This window comes from Rhincodon typus, chromosome 5 (assembly GCF_021869965.1).
Source record: "Rhincodon typus isolate 14 chromosome 5, sRhiTyp1.1, whole genome shotgun sequence".
In the NCBI taxonomy this organism is placed as follows: domain Eukaryota; kingdom Metazoa; phylum Chordata; class Chondrichthyes; order Orectolobiformes; family Rhincodontidae; genus Rhincodon; species Rhincodon typus.
The window spans coordinates 85,379,618-85,397,665 of NC_063336.1; the positions used below are offsets into that span (position 1 = coordinate 85,379,618).

An 18,048-nucleotide genomic window follows, 5' to 3' on the forward strand; every position below is an offset into this window, starting at 1 on the left:
CAGATTTTCAAATATATACTCCATTTGGCTTTACAATTGCCTTATATCCTTTTCACAATTTTCTTTCCTACCAGTTTTTATCTTATAAAATATAACAATATATGTTACAAATGTAACAATATTTGGTTCCTTCATACTAGTCAATTTACATAAAAGGTTGAGGTCCTAGTACTGATTCCTGTAGCACACCATACATCATACATTGCCAACCAGAAAATGATCCATTTATTGTTTTGCTGTTTCCTAGACATCTTCTGTCTGTACCAATGTTACCATTTAGGCCACGAGCTTCAATTTTTATTTTAGTCAATGAGTTTCTACTTTCTAAACCTTTGGTTTTGCACTTTATGAAATGTTTTCTCGAAGTCTAAGTACAGTATATCCACTGGTTCCCCTTTATCCATAACATTTGTTGCTTACTCAAAGAAGTGCAAAAATTGGTTAATCATGATTTCCTTTTCATAAAACCATGTTGACTATGCCTACCTACCTTGAACATTTCTCAGTGTCCTGCTACAGTATCTTTAACATTAAACTTTTAACATCATTCCTCTGACATATTCAGCAACTGACCTATACTTCTATTCCTTTCCCTCTTTGAACAAACAAGTAGTACTAGTATTTTCCAAACCAATGGAAACCTTCCCCAAATTAAGGAAACATTGGAAAATTAAAACCAATGCATCAACCATCTCACTACCCACTTCTTTTAAGATCCTTGGATGAAGCCCATAAGAACCTGAGGACTTGTTAGCTTGCACTTCCAATAATTTCCTCAGTACCATTTCCCTGATTATTGTAATCTTTGAGTTCTTCCTTCCCTTCCATTTCCTGATGTATTGGTGATTCTGGGATATTACTTATGTCACCTACAGTGAAGACTGATGCAAAATACCTGTTCAATTATCTGCCAGGTCCTTAATTTTCATTATTAATTCTCCAGACTCACTTTCTATGAGACTAATGCTCACTATACTATGATAAACGTTAATCAAAATTCCATCTGATATTATATTTTTAACTAGTTTTCTCTAGTATTTGAACATTGCCTTCCTCATTAATGCTTATTTTTATATTCTGTCCAATCCTCTGACCTGCACCCATCCCGCATCTTTACATGGTGATATATGTTTTATAGAATCATAGAATCCCTACAGTGTGAAAGCAGGCCATTCAGCCCATTGAGTCAGCACTGACCCTCCAAAGAGCATTGCACCTAGACCCAATCCCCTACCCTATCCCTGTAACCTTGAACTTTTCCCATAGTTAAACCACCTAGCGTGCACATCCCCAGTTACTATGGGCAATTTATCTTAAGTTTGATACTATTTTTAACTTCTTTAGGCAACTACAGATTCCAAGGTCTTCCCCTTGAAGTTCTTCTTTCTCATTAGTCATGTTGGTTTTGTCTCCAGCAGGGTATTTTAACTGATGCTGCAATGCCCACTTGTAACATCATGAATTACACTTGGATTCTTCAATACCACTGATATCCAAAAGACATTTAATACAGCTATCATACACAAATATTAGATTACAACAGAGCAGTATGCTTCCAGTCAAGTGTTATGTTTCAAGTGATCCCAGAGTAAGATGGAGTATGAGATCTTTATACATTCAGGTCACATACAATGATAGAACGTTGATATCATGAGCATGTCTGTCGAAGGTATACTAACAGAAACATAGCAGATGGAATGTATCTATTTTGTAATATCCCTACAAATGCATCTCTGTTATCATTTTCCTTAATTTGTCAATTCACTTTAGCTAGCTTTGCCTTCATGCCGTAAAGTTACTTTTATTTATGTTTAAAATACTAGTTTGGACATACTTTGCCTTCCTTCAAGCAAGGTAAAACACAGTCATATTATGGTTGCTGCTATCTTGGAATTCTTTTACTACAAGATCATGAATTAATCCTATCCCATTGCACAGTATAAGGTTGGCTCCAGAAAGTGTAGGATAAGAAATTATCCTAAAACAATTATCCTGAACTCATCTAAGCTATCATTGCCTATTTGATTTCACCAGTCAATATATATATTCAAATCCCCATGATTATCACCATACCTTTCCTACTGCATGGTTGCTGTTATGCGGCCTGCACATCACTTCAAGTGATGTTTTTGTATTCTTTATTATAGTCTTGCCTTTATTGTTTCTCATCACTACTCAAACCACACCTACATCCTATTTCCTGAAGTTAGGTCATCCCTTTCTATTGTGCCAATACCATTATTATTTAAGAGTCACACCTCCACCTTTTCCTAACCTCCTTTCATAGACATGTAAAAGCATAGAAAAGTATCATGTACCCTTCATTACTTGGGCTTGCAATCTTTGTGGGATTACATGAATTTATTTCTATTTGGTAGGATAGCTGGTGTAGCATCTGCGAGTTGTTTCTTTATAAATAGCACCATGTTAACCCAGTTCTGTTCTGCCCATATAATCAGTAGATGCAGTGATGCATGCTTTACCTTCAGCAGAGCATTCATATGTGATGAGTGATACTTATGCTAGCTCCTGTAACAAAATTGAGACATCGGTAACATGTTATTGAAGGATTCGATATACCTTTATACAGCTTTGGGTATCTATGTACATTACAAGCACAGGCACTTGTGTAATAACAACAACAATGTGCTGGCGAAACTCAGCAGGTCTGGCTACATCTGAGGAGTGAAAAATAGTTTATCACTTGGAGTCTAGTATAATTCTTCATCAGAAGAGAGTCATACTGGATTCAAATCATTAACTGTTTTTCCCTCCACAAATTAAGAAAGACCAACTAGAAAATGAGAGGAGTAGTCCTGATAATGAGAGGATGACATAAATTAGGAAGGATAGATCTTGGCTTGGAAAACCTGGAAGGAGATTTGGAATTTAATTTAATTTAAAATACTGGTAGGAATAGTTTTATATTTAATTAATAGTTATTACACCATTTGAGAGTGCATTAATCAAGGGATTATTGAAGCTTGAAACAAACACAAACACAATCTAGTAGTCGTGGGGGCTTTAATCTTCATACAGACTGGACCAAGCAAATTAGTAAAGGTGGACTACAAGAATTGTTTGTAGAATGGATTTGAGTGTTTTCTGCAACAATATGTTATTAAGCCAACTAACTGTAGGGATCCTGACTGTGATCAGTAAAACTGCTGCTGTTTTAGGTGGTTCAGATCACCCGCAGGTCTGACAGTGGACTTAATTTAGGAATGTGCAGTGAAGAAGGCAGTAGACAGCTGTTACAAGGCAAAGAATCTTTGCGTTTATTAAATACAAAGGTGAGTAAATAACAAGAAATAAAAGGCAAATGTACTAAACAGGGAAATAATAATGATGAAAATATTATAAGAGATAAAAAAGTGTCAGTTTCACTGTTTTGTATTTGCCTATCAGTTAATCAGAGAACAGTACTTAAATATATGTATAGATGGACACATTTTGAATTGCAGCTGGCTGTTCCTGTTTGCCATAGCCAGTGCTTCGCTGAAGACTTTGGAGGATGTAGGGCTTCACTTTGGGTTGAATCCGCTGATGCAGTAAGAACGTGTTGTGGATGTTTCTGGTGTGTACTTTGGTTTTCTTTCTTTGGTGGTTTTTGTGAGCAGGTTTTCACCTCAGGATGTGTCTGAGGCCTTGTGGTGTTGATCGGGTCAGTGGTTTTTGGAGGATGCCAGTTGTCAGCTCTGCAGGTCACGGTCAATCACTGGTAGTTGGAGATGGCAGTAGGGATCGTTCTCAGTGAGGTGGCTCTCAAGTGTCCTTCTCCTGTTAGTTGCTGCAGGGAACAGCTCTCAAGGCAGATTGCTTCCTCTCTTCTCTTTTTTAAAGGCAAGATTATGGCCTACAATTATACTAAATTGTAGGTCTCTTATCTCCGCGCTTCCCGATTGTGTTACTGTTGCCCCCTTTTGAGGTGAATTGGCTTCCTGATAGTTTAGAGTAGGGGTAATGTATTTCAATTAGATGAAACGCCCAGTATTTCTGTGAATGAATTTTAATTGAAGTTGGGTGTCTTGGTATCCGCAAAGACTCCACGATGTCTGGGTTAAGTTGGTGTTTTAGGTCTGGTTCATTGTTCTTTTAGAGTTGAGGTGTGAATTGGATTTTCTAACTGATAATGGTTACAGACAGCTGTCCCTGTGACTGTGTTTCTCCAGAGCATAGCCCAGTTGCCTTTTTTTTAAAATGTTAAAGTTTTGTTAAAAGCCAGGGTTTTGGTCTAGTATTTAAGATGGTAGTTATGTACGAATGAGCAAAAATCCCTATCTTAGATCAGTGCTGTGCAATGAGGTGGGGTTGGTTAGTAATGTCGCAACAAAAGATCCACTGAGAAACAGTGATTATACAATAAAACAGAAAGAGAAACCTTACAACAGTTGTTATAAAAATTGCAGAAAGCCTAGAGGAGTATAGAAAATGCAGGGGTGTAATAAAAAAAATTAGGAAAACAAAAAGACATGAAAAAGTATTTACAGGTAACATCATATGCCTAAATATGTTTTAACAGTCCATTGACCATGAAAGAAAAATGAAGGAGAAAGGTTGGGCCTAGCAGAGATGAACAAGGTAACGTGTGTGTGTGGATGCAGGCTTCTTAAAGAGAACTTTGTCTCCAACTCCTTCACAAAGGAGCAGACATTCTTGTGAAATATTAGATATAAGAAGTATATTCTTGAATGTGGATAAATAACCAGGGTCAGATGGAATCTATCCCAGGCCAAAAGAAAAGAAAAGATGAAATAATAGATGTTCTGAGGATCATTCTCCAATCTTCACTAGATATCAGAGGATTGGAGATCTGTGAATATTGGACTGCTGTCTGAAAAGGGTGTAAAGCGCAGACCAAATAATTATAGGCCATTCGTTTTGGCTTTGTTGCTGGGCAAATTATTAGAAATCAATTCTGAGAGACAGGTTGAACTATCACTTCGAAAGGCATGAATTAGTCAGAGATAGTCTTCATGGTTTTGTTCGGAGGTCAGGACATACCAATGTGATTCATTTTATGAGCATAGTGCAGTGGATATTTTCTAAATGAATTTTGAGTTAAGGCTTTTGACAATGGGAAAATCGTCAGAAAAGTAGAAGCCCATGGGATACAGGGCAATGTTACGAGTTGGATCCAAAGTTGGTTCACCAACAGGAAACAAAGGGTAATGGTGGAATGACATTTTGCAAATGAAAGCTGTCTCCTGTGCCTTTCTGCAGGGCTCAGGATTGGGACCCTGCTGTTATTTTGTATATATTATTGATTCAAACTTAAACGTTGGAGGCATAATTGTGAAATTTGTAGATTACACAAAAAAGTGGGCACAGCATTGGTAGTGGATGATAGTTGTCAATTCTAGAATGATGGAAGATATATTCAACAGTACTATTAAGCAGCACCTGCTCAGTGACGCCCAGTTTGGACTCTGCCAGGGCTAGTCAGCTCCCAAGTTCATTACAGCCTTGGTTCAAACATAGACAAAAGAGTTGAATTCCAGATGAGGTGAGTGACTACCCTTGACATCAAGGCCACATTTGACTAATGTGGCATTAAAGAGCCCTAGCAAAAGTGGAGTCAGTGGGAATCGGGGGTGGGGGACAAGAGACTCTTTGCCAGTTGAAGTCATATCTGGCACATAGTAAGATGATTATAATTGTTGCGATTCGGTCATCTCAGCAGGAGTTCAAGAGAATGTCCCAAGCCCAACGAACTTCAGCTGCTTCATCTGTGACCTTCCCTCCATCATAAGGTCAGAAATGGGGATGTTCACTAATGTTTGCACAATGTTTAGCAACATTCGTGACTCATCAGACACTGAAGCAGTCTGTGTTCAAATGAAGCATGAGCTGGAAAACATCCAGGCTTGGGTTGAAAAGTGGCAAGTAACATTTTTGCCACACAAGTTTTAGGCAATGACCATATCTAACAGGAGATGATCTAACCGTCACCCCTTGACTTTCAATGGCATTACCATCAGTCAATCCCCCATCAACACCTGGGAGTTACCATTGACCAGAACTGAACTGGACCAGGTTGGCATGATGGCTCAGTGGTTAGCTCTGCTGCCTCACAGCACCAGAGACCTTGGTTTAATTCCATTCTCAGGTGACCATCTATGTGGAGTTTGCACATTCTCCCTGTGTCTGCGTGTATTTCCTCCAGGTGTTCTGGTTTCCTCCCATGGTCGAAAGATGTGCAGGCTAGGTGCATTAGTCATAGCAAATGCAGTGTTATAGGGATTGGGTGGGGGGTGGATTCTGTGGATTGGAATGGAACTGATGGGCCAAATAGCCTGCTTCCACACTGTAGCAATTCTACAATTTAAATATAGTGCTTATAATAGCAGGTCAGAAATTACAGATACCGTGGCAATTCATGACTCCCCAATACCTGTCCACCATCTACAAGGCAGAAGTCAGCAGTGTGATGGAATACTCCTCATTTGCCTGAGTGAGTACAGCTCCAACAATACAAAAAGCTGGACACCATCCAGGACAAAGCAGCCAGCATGATTGGCACCACTTCCACACCCTCCACCATCAACAATCTGTTGGAGCAGAGTGTATCACCTACAACATGCACTGCAGAAATTCACTAAAGCTGCTTCAACAGGACATGGGTAGCAGATACAAAGAAACACCACCAGCTCCAAGCTCTCATCCAAGTCATTCATCATCCCGACTTTGAAATATATCAATTCCTTAGTGTTGTGTCAAAATCCTGAAATTTCCCTCCCTGACATCCTTCATGATCTGCCTTTCTGAGCAACAATGGATCAAGATGGCAGCTCAACTCTCCCTTAGAGAGCAACTAGGAATGGGCAATAAATGATGGTCCATTCAACAATATCCATATTCCACGAGTGAATAAAACAAAATCAAAATTCTGGTTGATTTGGTGAAAAGTAGCAAATGGAATTCAATCCAGAGAAGTGTAAGGGAATGCTTTTTGGGAAAGGTGAAGAAAGCTCAGGTATATACAATGAAGATGAGAATACTGAGGGGAGGAAGTGGGAGATCTTAGAATGAATATCTACAGATACATAATAAAGAAAGTATATGGAATGCTTTCCTTTATTGAACAAGTATAAAATACAAAAGCAAGGATATAATGCTGGAACTGTCTAAAACACTGGCTAATCCACAGCTAAAATCTTGTGTAAATTTGTAGTTATTGCATTACAAGGGGAAAAAAAAACTTGGAAAGAATACACAGGAAATTTACAAGAATATTGCCAGGGCTTGATAATGCAGCTATGAGGAAAGATTAGATAGGCTAGGGTTGTTTTCACTAGAACCAAGCCCAAATGCGACTTAATTGAAGTGTACACAATTATGAGGGCTTAGATAGTATCAACAACTTTCCCTCCATCATAAGGTCAGAGGTGGGCATGTTCACGATGTTTGCACAATGTTTAGCAACATTCATGACTTCTCAGATACTGAAGCAGTATGGAAAAAATCCTCCAGTTGAGGGGACAATTATCAGTCGGCACAATTTTAAGGTGATCAGTACAAGGATTACAGGGGACATGAGGAAAAATCTTTTAACCTACAAGGTTATAGCTGGCTGGAACTCATCTGGTTTGGTGGTGGATGTAGAAACCCCCTCACTCATTTAAAAGGTACTTGGATCTGTACTTAAAGTGCTAGAACTTGCAAGGCTACAGACCAGGTGCTGGAAGTTGGGATTAGAATGGGTGACTGGTTCTCTTTTGGCCAGCACAGACATGGGCTGAATGGCCACTTTCTGCGCTGTATTATTTCTATGGTTTTATGGAATTCCACATGAAAGTGGAAAACCAAATTCTTTAAGAATTTTAAATTTAAATGAACAGTTACATAACTGTTACAGAACAGCAAGCTAAGGTTGATTGGTTAAATAAACCAAAAGCTATGGTGATAAGTAAACTGTGGAAAATATTTAAAGAAATAATTAAAAATGTTCAAAAATAAAATTCCTTTGAAACCAAATATCTAGTAAGAAAGAATCAGAAGAAGCTTTAGCTTTGCAAAGAAAAGTAGTACAGTTTGAGGATTAGAAGTATTAAAGAAACCAACAAAGGACGATCAAAAGATTAATGACAAGGGAAAAAGTAGAATACGAAAGTAAAGTAGGCAGGAGCGTAAACACAGATTGTCAGAGGTTTCACAAGTATGTAAAAAAGAGTAGAAAAAGTAAATGTGGAGTTTCTCAGAAGCAAAGGCAGGAACAATTATCATGGGAAATGAGGAAATAAGATGCACTGAACAATTATTTGGTACCTCCTACCATAAAGGTGGATGCAAGTTACATACCAGAAATAAAAGGTAACTGGGGCTAATAAGAATGTGGAAATTAAGGCAAGTAGAGAAACTCAAGGGACTAAAGACTGACAAATCCTGTGGCTCCAGGACCTTACGATTCTCTCCATTCCCAATTCTTGTTATTATGTTAACAAGGCCCTTGCCATCCATGTGATTATTGTGGATGACTATACCAACACTTTGCCTTTAATTAAGGCCTGGTGGAGGAATGATGATACCCTTCTACTAAATAACACATTACCACTAGACTATCTTCTGTCACCTCTTTATTCTTGTAGGGCTGGCAAGGCTGGCATTTGTTGCCCATCCCTAGTTGCTCTTGATTTGAATGAAACTCTAGGCAATTTCAGAGAACAGTTAGGATTCGATCACATTGCTGTAGGTCTAGAGTCATATGTAGGCCAGACCAGGTAAGGGCAACAGATGTTTTTCCCTAAAGGCCATGAGTGAACCAAATTGATGCTTAACAACAATGATTAGTTAATTGGTTGCCTTTAGGCTAGCTTTAATTCCAGATTTTGCTGAATTCAAAATTTTCCATCTGCCATTGTAGGATTTAAATCCATGTTCCCAAACATGGGGCTTTAGATTATCCAGCGATATTAACAATATGCTACTATCTCCCCAAATTGTTGTTTAGCTGTAAGCATATGATGACACCTTGGCCTATGCCCTTGTCCCTCTGCCATTTATTCCTTTTTTGAGCAACTCACTTTCTTTCACCCCTCTCAACTACCCATCCAAATACCATTAAAGTTTTCTCAGAGATCAGCTAATGTCGACAAGGGCCAGCATGTATGTGCAAAATTTAAAAATCTATGGAACACTTGTTTCAAGAATTTTTAAATTAACTTGATTTTAAATGTCAGCAAAACAGAATTAATAGAATAAACCGTCAAGAACAGAAAGTCTTTACAGGTTATAGTTAATTTAATGTTCAAATATTCATCACAATAGTTTGTACAGATATGTAAGGAATGGAAGTACAAAAGACAGCAAATGCTCACGTTCAAAGTCTGAGGAACAATGGTTTCATAAACTTTTTAAATTTATTTGCTAAAGTTTTAAAATTAGCAAAACAACTGACAAACTACCTCACTTTCTCCAAAATACTTGCAAAATGCAGACTTTTCAACTCTTTATTTTTAAATATATTTAAGAATAGTAATCAAAAGACAACTTTCAGAGGGAAAATGGCAGACAAAGTTGGGATCATGTGCCTCCCAGTTAAATAAATAGTCAGTATTTAACACGAGTGGGTTACAGTTTAACCATAAACAACCTAATTGACACCAGTACTGTATTTTCAATAAAGCCAACATAATTTTCTGCGTAGAATTTCTTATATCCATTTGCTTTAAGATACATGTATCTTTCCATGCAATCTGGCAAGCACCAGCAAAATAAATCTCAGTCTGCTCATTGTTACTTATGAAAAGTAAAGGGAAGGAACAATCTGCTTCATATCAAATTATTCAGATGACAGAATCATTTTCAAGAAAAAGGTATGAGAAACGCCAGCACTTACAAAGATGAAAAACATTCAAGGCAGTCGCAGATAGATGCTGTGTGCACAGAAATTGGTTTAAGGTGCTTTTATATCATCATTCCATGCTCCATTATGTAATTGATTCTGTTCTCGTACCTCATTAAACTGCTTGGTCTCATGCTCATTGTATGTCAAACTTGATATAGGTTCAGAAGTAGAAAATATTGCACTCTGTAAAATTATCAACCAGATACATTGCATAATTTCATCAAATTGGACTTGGTGCAACTGAGTTTTAGGTTGCCCATTTGAAACTGGTAGTACTTTGAAGAACTGCATATGCAACAAGTCAAGGATTCCCATCATGGGCAGGAAGGCAACAGACTATAATGACAAAAATTGCTCCACAGATGTGTTTCTGTATTCCATCTTGTTCTGCTGAAAATCACTTGCTCCTTTTACAAACATCTTTTCCATTTAGAATATATACAACTGAGGAGAGGAATGCTTTATTTCTCCACCTCAACTTCACCCCAAGAGCACTGAAAGTTCTAAATGTGCACAGTGATTGGTATAAAGAAACCCAATTTAAGTCTTCAGCCAGCAGCGTAACTGCTCAGGAAGGAATAAAACATAGGGAGCTTCATCCGTTGTTGGTCCTTACGACACCAGGCTATCACGGTGCCATCACTGTTTGCTGTGTAGAGATGATGGCCATCACAGGAAAACGTGAGACTGTAGGACACAAGAGGGAATATAACTATCAAAGTCAAAAGCACACTTATCAAAAAAATGCCAGATATTTAACTCAGGATTTTACCTAACATTTTGTTTGTCTTTTGACTATCAGCACAAATATTTTCTTCCCTTTTCTGGTAATTTTCTCCTCTCCTGAAGAAAAACGTCTTATTGCTGGAGTCCACTTCCATGGAAACTGACTGTCCTCTAGTAATTGTTTAAAAACAGCTACACTCACTATATTTTACAGCAATGTTTTCCATTGGAGTGCAGCATACGCACTGCATTGTGCAACTACTGATTCTGCCTTGCAACTGTCAGGGTCCTTAGTGAATTAAAGGGATTCCCTGAAGGAAGGAGGCTAAAATTAAATTGATCTGACTCAATTTCTTAGTTAGTTTTGAAAGTGCTCAAGCACCTTGGACTTTGCTGGATAATCTTTCATACTGAACATTAGTTTAAAATGTTTGGTAAAATTAACTCCAGCTCATTCAGCATTTGACTTACCTCTATGTAAGAAGGTCATAGGTTCACATCTCATCCATAAGACCATAAGACATAGGAGCAGAAATTAGGCCATTCAGCCCATCGATTCTGCTCCGTCACTCAATCACGGCTGATAAGTTCCTCGACCCTATTCTCCCGCTTTCTCCCCATAACCCTTGATCCCATGGATAATCAAGAACCTATCTATCTCAGTGTTAAATGTACTCAATGACCTGGCCTCCACAGCCTTCTGTGGCAGTGAGTTGACACTCAAGCCTATAATTTATAAAGGCAAGGACTTCAGTGCTGAAGATGAATGTAAATGATTCTATGGCATCAGAGTTCAGCAGAGTTCTCCCTGGTGTTCTAGCCAATATTTAACTCCCATTAAAACAGATGATTTAATTATCATATGGCTCTTGTAGGAGGTTTTGGCCACTGTATTTTCTACATTACCACAAAGATGACACATCAAAAGTACTTCTAATGGCTGTAAGTTGCTTTGGGACATCCCAAAATTATGAAAGATATATATAAGTGATATAAATGTAAGTTTTTGTTAGCTATTTTTAAGAAAGTGGCTTGTGAAAGAGGGATCCCAAAGACAGATTTCTAGCTGTTGAGAAACAGATTTGTTCATGTGTGTATCTAGACATTGCAGAGCTGTCTCATGAAAGCATGTTAGTGTCAGACAGGCACCAAATAATGGTAGCATGGTTCAGCCTAGTATCCAAACAGCAGTTACTACTCCCTGACTTTGCTGTATTTGTTGGTGAATTCCAATAGACTGAAGAAAAAAAAAGGCCGAGATTCAGCCAACATCTATCATTATCACATTACTTATAAAGACGTGGAAGCAAGTCACATGCATTTTTATGTTGCAGCGGGATTAGAGCAGCAGAGGGAAGGTAGGGGCATGGGGAGGGAAATCACTCAGAGAATGAACGCGGCAAGTATTAGAGGATTCAGGATCTTACCCATAATTCCCCACCACCAGAGGTACTGAAATGAGGCTACACGCACTCACTGGGACTGAGAGAAGAAAATGATTGACACACGCAGCCATTCTCACATGGTTGAGGAGTGGTACTAGAGAAGAGCAGGTGTAAAGATTGTAAACTATGGTCTGAAGTGTAAAAATACATAGGGAGATGAATAAAAGTGATGGGAAGGGCAATTAGTTACGGTATCATAGAAATGTTGGGGTGTTAGTTTGTATTTTATCTTAGATTTTACATACATTCATTGTAAGTTCAGCTGCATTATATTCTGATTGTTTTGGATGAGTGGCTGGAAACAACTGAAATAATTCAACAGTCGAGTTTACTTCTATCAACAGTTTGTGATTTGTAAAACTGATAGGTTTTCACTGGGATTGTCCTCACCCTCAACAACTTCTCTTTCAATTCCTCCCACTTCCTACAGACAAAGAGAGTGGCCATGGGTACCTGCATGGGCCCAAGCTATGCCTGCCTCTTTGTAGGTTACGTGGAACAATCCCTCTTCCGTAGTTACACTGGCCCTAAACCCCACCTCTTCCTCCGTTACATTGATGACTGTATTGGCGCCGCCTCGTGCTCCCATGAGGAGCTCGAGCAGTTCATCCACTTCACCAACACCTTCCACCCCAACCTTAAGTTCACCTGGACCATCTCTACCACCTCTCTCTCCTTCCTGGACCTCTGTCTCCATCTGTGCCAACCACCTAGAAACCGATATCCATTTCAAGCCCACCGACTCCCACAGCTACCTAGAATACACCTCCTCCCATCCACTTTCCTGCAAAAACACCATCCCCTATTCCCAATTCCTTCGCCTCCGCCGCATCTGCTCCCATGTTGAGGCATTCCACTCTCGTACATCTCAGATGTCCTCGTTTTTCAAGGACCACAAATTCCCCCGCTCAGTGGTCGAGAACGCCCTCGACCGTGTCTCCCACATTTCCCGCAACTCATCCCTCACACCCCCTCCCCGCAATAACAACCAAAACAGAATCCCCCTCGTCCTCAGGTACCACCCCACCAACCTCCGGATCCAACGCATCATCCTCCGACACTTCCGCCATCTGCAATCCGACCCCACCAAAGACATTTTTCCCTCCCCACCCTTATCTGCTTTCCGGAGGGACCTTCTCTCTGTGACGCCTTTGTCCGCTCCACACTCCCCTCCAGCCCCACCACTTTTCCCTGCAACCGCATGAAGTGCTACACCTGCCCCCATACCTCCTCCCTCACCCCCATCCCAGGCCCCAAGAAGACTTTCCACATCAAGCAGATGTTCACCTGCACATCTGCTAATGTGGTATACTGCATCCACTGTTCCCGTTGTGGCCTCCTCTACATCGGGGAAACCAAGCGGAGGCTTGGGGACCGCTTTGCAGAACACCTATGCTCGGTTCGCACTAAACAATTGCGCCTCCCAGTCACAAACCATTTCAACTCCCCCTCCCATTCCTCAGACGACATGTCCATCCTGGGCCTCCTGCAGTGCCACAACGATGCCACCCGAAGGTTGCAGGAACAGCAACTCATATTCCGCTTGGGAACCCTGCAGCCCAATGGTATCAATGTGGACTTCACAAGCTTCAAAATCTCCCCTCCCACTACCGCATCCCAAAACCAGCCCAGCTCGTCCCCGCCTCCCTAACCTGTCTTTCCTCCCACCTATCCCCTCCTCCCACCTCAAGCCCCACCGCCATCTCCTACCTACTAGCCTCATCCCGCCCCCTTGACCTGTCCGTCCTCCCTGGACTGACCTATCTCCTCCCTAACTCCCCACCTACACTCACCTTTACTGGCTCCATCCCCGCCTCTTTGACCTGTCTGTCTCCTCTCCAGCTATCTTCTCCTCTATCCATCTTCTATCCGTCTTCCCCTCTCTCCCTATTTATTTCAGAACCCCCTTCCCCTCCCCCACTTCTGAAGGAGGGTCTCGGCCCGAAACGTCAGCCTTCCTGCTCGGCCTACTGTGTTCATCCAGCTCTATATCTTGTTATCTCAGGTTTTCACAGGAACTTTCTTCTCTACAGCATGCATAACGTAATTAAAAATGTCCCAAGATGCTCCACAGCAGCATTATTGAATAAAACTGAAGTCACATGAAAAAAAATTAGGACAAGTGACCAGCTGCTTGGTCAAGGAGATATATTTTAAAGAACATTGTAAAGGAAGAGAGGGACTAGAAGCGTAGAAGGAATTTTAGAATTTCAGAATTTAACTGCTTTAGGCACTGTAGATGCCAATGAGGGACAAATAAAATCAGCAATACAGGAGAGGTCAGAATCAGAAGTCCGTTAGAAAATTATTCTTGGACATAGCCTGCTGAGGTTGTTTTTGTTCATCTGAAAATCTTATTCCTGGAATGACTGGATACACATGAGCATACTTACATAGCTGGGCAATTTTGATATAAAATATGGCATCTTCTATACTGTACAATACAAATGAATAAGTCCATGAGAAGGGAACTTAAGTAAATTCATACTAAACCAGGTTTTGTTGATGTTTAACAGCATATGTATTTCAAAGTATTTTGCTCAATCTTACCTGACAATAGGCCGGTTTGATTTTGGGAAAGTAATTTCCCTAACAGGCTTCAGGTCCCACGTACTCCACAGCCTGAATGGCACAGAAGTGTTCAAAAGTAAGAATTCGTACTTGTCATTTTAATCATTACAGTAAACAACTGCCCAAATACATGAGTAAAGGAGTTTAGTGGGTCCACAGGTAGAGGAAAGATTTAAACATTAGAATGGTTTTATAAATGAACAGCTAAAGGGCAAGTAAACAACAGTCAATGAAGTATCTGCAAAGCTAATGTACAATACAACGTGCTTGTATCAAGTTTCTCAATCACTAAGACCTCTTACTAAATTGCCCATAGTGTTCAGGGATGTATAGCTTAGGTGGGTTACAGGTGGATGGGTCTGGCTGGGATGCTCTGAGGGTCGGTGTGGACTTGTTGGGCTGAAGGGCCTGTTTCCACACTGTAGGGATTCTATGATTCTTATAAAATAGGAATAGGAGCAGGCCCTCTGGCCTGTCATGCCTGCTCTGCCAATCAGTAGGATCATGGCTGATTCAACACACTTCACATCCATTTTCCTGCCTTTCCCGATAATCCTTGATTTCCCTACTGATCAAGAATCCATCTCAGCCTTCAATATACCCAAGGACTCTGCCCCACAGCTGTCTGTGACAAGAAGTTCCTAAGACACAACACCCGAAGAAATTCCTCCTCACATCATTCTTAACTTTGCGCACTTTTATTGACAGACTCTCTCAATATGCCCTCTTGTCCTAGACTCTCCTATGAGGGGGAATATCCTCTCAGCATTTATCCTTTCAAGCCTCTTATTAATCCTGTACGTCTTAATGAAATCACCTTTTATTCTTCTAAACTCTAGTGAGCGGAGTTCCAACCTGTTTAATCTTTGCTCATAAGATAATCCCTCCATACCAGGGATCAATCTAGTGAGCATTCTCTGAACTGCTTTCAAATGAAATAATACCTTTCCTTAAATAAGGGGAACAAAATTACTCTCAGTACTCCTGATTTATTTTAAACTTCATTTGTGGGATGTGGGCACCACCGGGTGGCCAGCATTTATTGCTTGTCTCAAGTTGCCCTTGAGAAGGTGGTGGTGAGCTGCCTTCTTGAACCGCTGCAGACCACCTGCTATGGGTTGACCCACAATGCCATCAGGGAGGGAATTCCAGGATTTTGAACCAGCAACAGTGAAGGAATGGTGATACATTTCCAAGTCAGGGTGGTGAGTGGCTTGGAGTGGAACTGGTGGGTGGTGGTGCTCCCATGTATCTATTGCCTTTGTCGTTCTAGATGGAAGTGGTTGTAGGTTTGGAAGGTGCTATCTGAGGATCTTTGGTGAATTTCTGCAGTGTATCTTATAGATAGTACATTCTGCTGCAACTGAACATCGGTGGAGGAGGAAGTGGATGTTTGTGAATGTGGTGCACATCAAGTATACTTTGTCTTCGATGGTGTCAAACTTCTTGCATATTGTTGGAGACGCACACATCCAGGCAACTGATCGGTATTCCATCACACTCCTGACTTGTGCCCTGTAGATAATGGATAGGCTTTGGGGAGTCAGGTAATGAGTCACTCACCGCAGTATTCCTAGCCTCTGACCTACTCTTGTACCTACTATATTTATGTGGCAAGTTCAGTTGAGTTTCTGGTCAATGGTAACCCCAAGGATGTTGATACTGGGGAATTCAGTGATGGTAACACCATTGAATGTCAAGGGGCTGTGTTAGATTGTCTCTTATGGTGGTCATAGCCTGGCATTTGTGTGGCTTGAACATTACTTGCCACTTGTCAGCCTATGACTGCATATTGTCTAGATTTTGTTGCATTTGAGCATGGGCTACTTCAGTATCTGTGGAGTTGCAAATGGTGCTGAACGTTGCACAATCATCAGCGAACACCCTGACTTCTGACCTTATCTTGGAGGGTTGGTCACTGATTTAGCAGCTGAAGACTGTTGGGCCTGAAGATATAGTCACTAGTACCTTGGTCAGTTGCGGTAACACTTCTCTACTCATACTTCAACCCCTTGAAATAAGCAATCTACTATTTTACTACTAGTCCTAACTTATTTGGATAGAGTAATAAAGAAGATATTTTTGGAGTTCGAAATAAATTTGTAGTTAACTTTAATCTTTACATAGACAGGACCATTAAATTGGCCAAGATAGTCATAGAACCCCCACAGTGCAAAAAGAGCTAATTCAGTCCACTGAGTCTGCACTGACCTGAAAAGCATCCCACCTAGACCCAGCCCTCCAACTATCCCCATAACCCCACATTTACCATGGCGATTCCACCTAACCTGGACACTATGGGGCAATTCAGCATGGTCAATCCACCTAACCTGCACTTTTCTGCACTGTGGGAGGAAACCAGAGCACCTGGCGGAAACCCATGCAGACATGGGGAGAACATGCAAACTCCATATAGACAGACAGTCACCCGAGGCTGGAATTGAACCCAATCTGCTGGCACTGTGAGGCAGCAGTCCTAATCACTGAGCCTCTGTGCACCCCTGCAAGACTAATTTATAGAATGCAATTTTTTGACAGTTTCCTGGAGTAATATGTTGTAGAATCAACTAGAGACTAAACTATTTTAGATCTAGTACTGTACAATAAAGCAGTTTCATCTGTAATGTCAAAGGAAAGGATCTACTGAAAAATAATTATGAAATAATGGATTTCCACACTGTTAGAAAATGACATACATTAATCCAACGGTGAAACATAGAAGTGGTGGGTGAATCTGTCCTCAAATGCCTTAAACTCCATTCATTGGGGCAGTCATTGAGATTAATAGTTACAGAGGGGCAAAGTAGAATGGAAGGAAATAAGGAGGAGCAATCAGCAGTTATGAAAATAAGTTCTGGCAATGACAGCTGACAGGAGAGAACCAAGCAAGAATGGAGACTGGTATAGGCAGCCTGTCATTAGGAAAATCTTAGAGTCCATCTGCCACAGTTTCATAGAGACCTACAACACAGAAAAAGACCCAACACGTCTGTGCCAGCTGTTATTGGGAAAATGTTAGAGACAATTATAAAAGGATGTAATAGGAGAGCATTTAAGAAATATGATCAAGCAAAGTCAGCATGGCTCCATGAAAGGGAGATCATGCCCACTTTGAGGAGGCAATGAGGATATAAGAGGAGGAACCAGTAGATTCAATATATTTGGATTTCCAAAAGTCATTTGATAAAGTAGTACTTATGCCACATATGGCTACTAAATAAGAGCCTTTACTGTTGGGGATAGTATATCAGCATAGAGAGAAGACTGGTGAACTCATACAAGAGGAGTTATCAAAGGGGGCATTTTCAGGATGGTAACCTGTCACCAGAGGAGTTCCACAGTGAAGAGGAACAAAAACAAAGTTGCTGGATTAGCTCAGCAGGTCTGGCAGCATCCGTGAAGGAAAAGACAGTGTTAACGTTTTGGGTCCATTGACCCTTCCTCAGAACTGTTCTGAGG

The 18,048-nt window shown here is 40.5% G+C and overlaps 1 protein-coding gene across 1 annotated transcript in view; it reads right to left on the reverse strand.

The window, feature by feature from the left end:
• Positions 1-9,225: 9,225 nt before the first annotated feature.
• The window catches only part of lyst (lysosomal trafficking regulator), a 327,516-nt gene continuing 318,693 nt past the window's right edge, over positions 9,226-18,048 (reverse strand). The window contains exons 48-49 of the mRNA XM_048597088.1: positions 14,569-14,640; positions 9,226-10,534 (exon numbers count right to left, since the gene is read on the reverse strand). Of these exons, the coding sequence (XP_048453045.1) occupies positions 10,396-10,534; positions 14,569-14,640 (211 nt within the window). The 3' untranslated portion in view covers positions 9,226-10,395. The remainder of the gene's footprint in view (positions 10,535-14,568; positions 14,641-18,048) is intronic.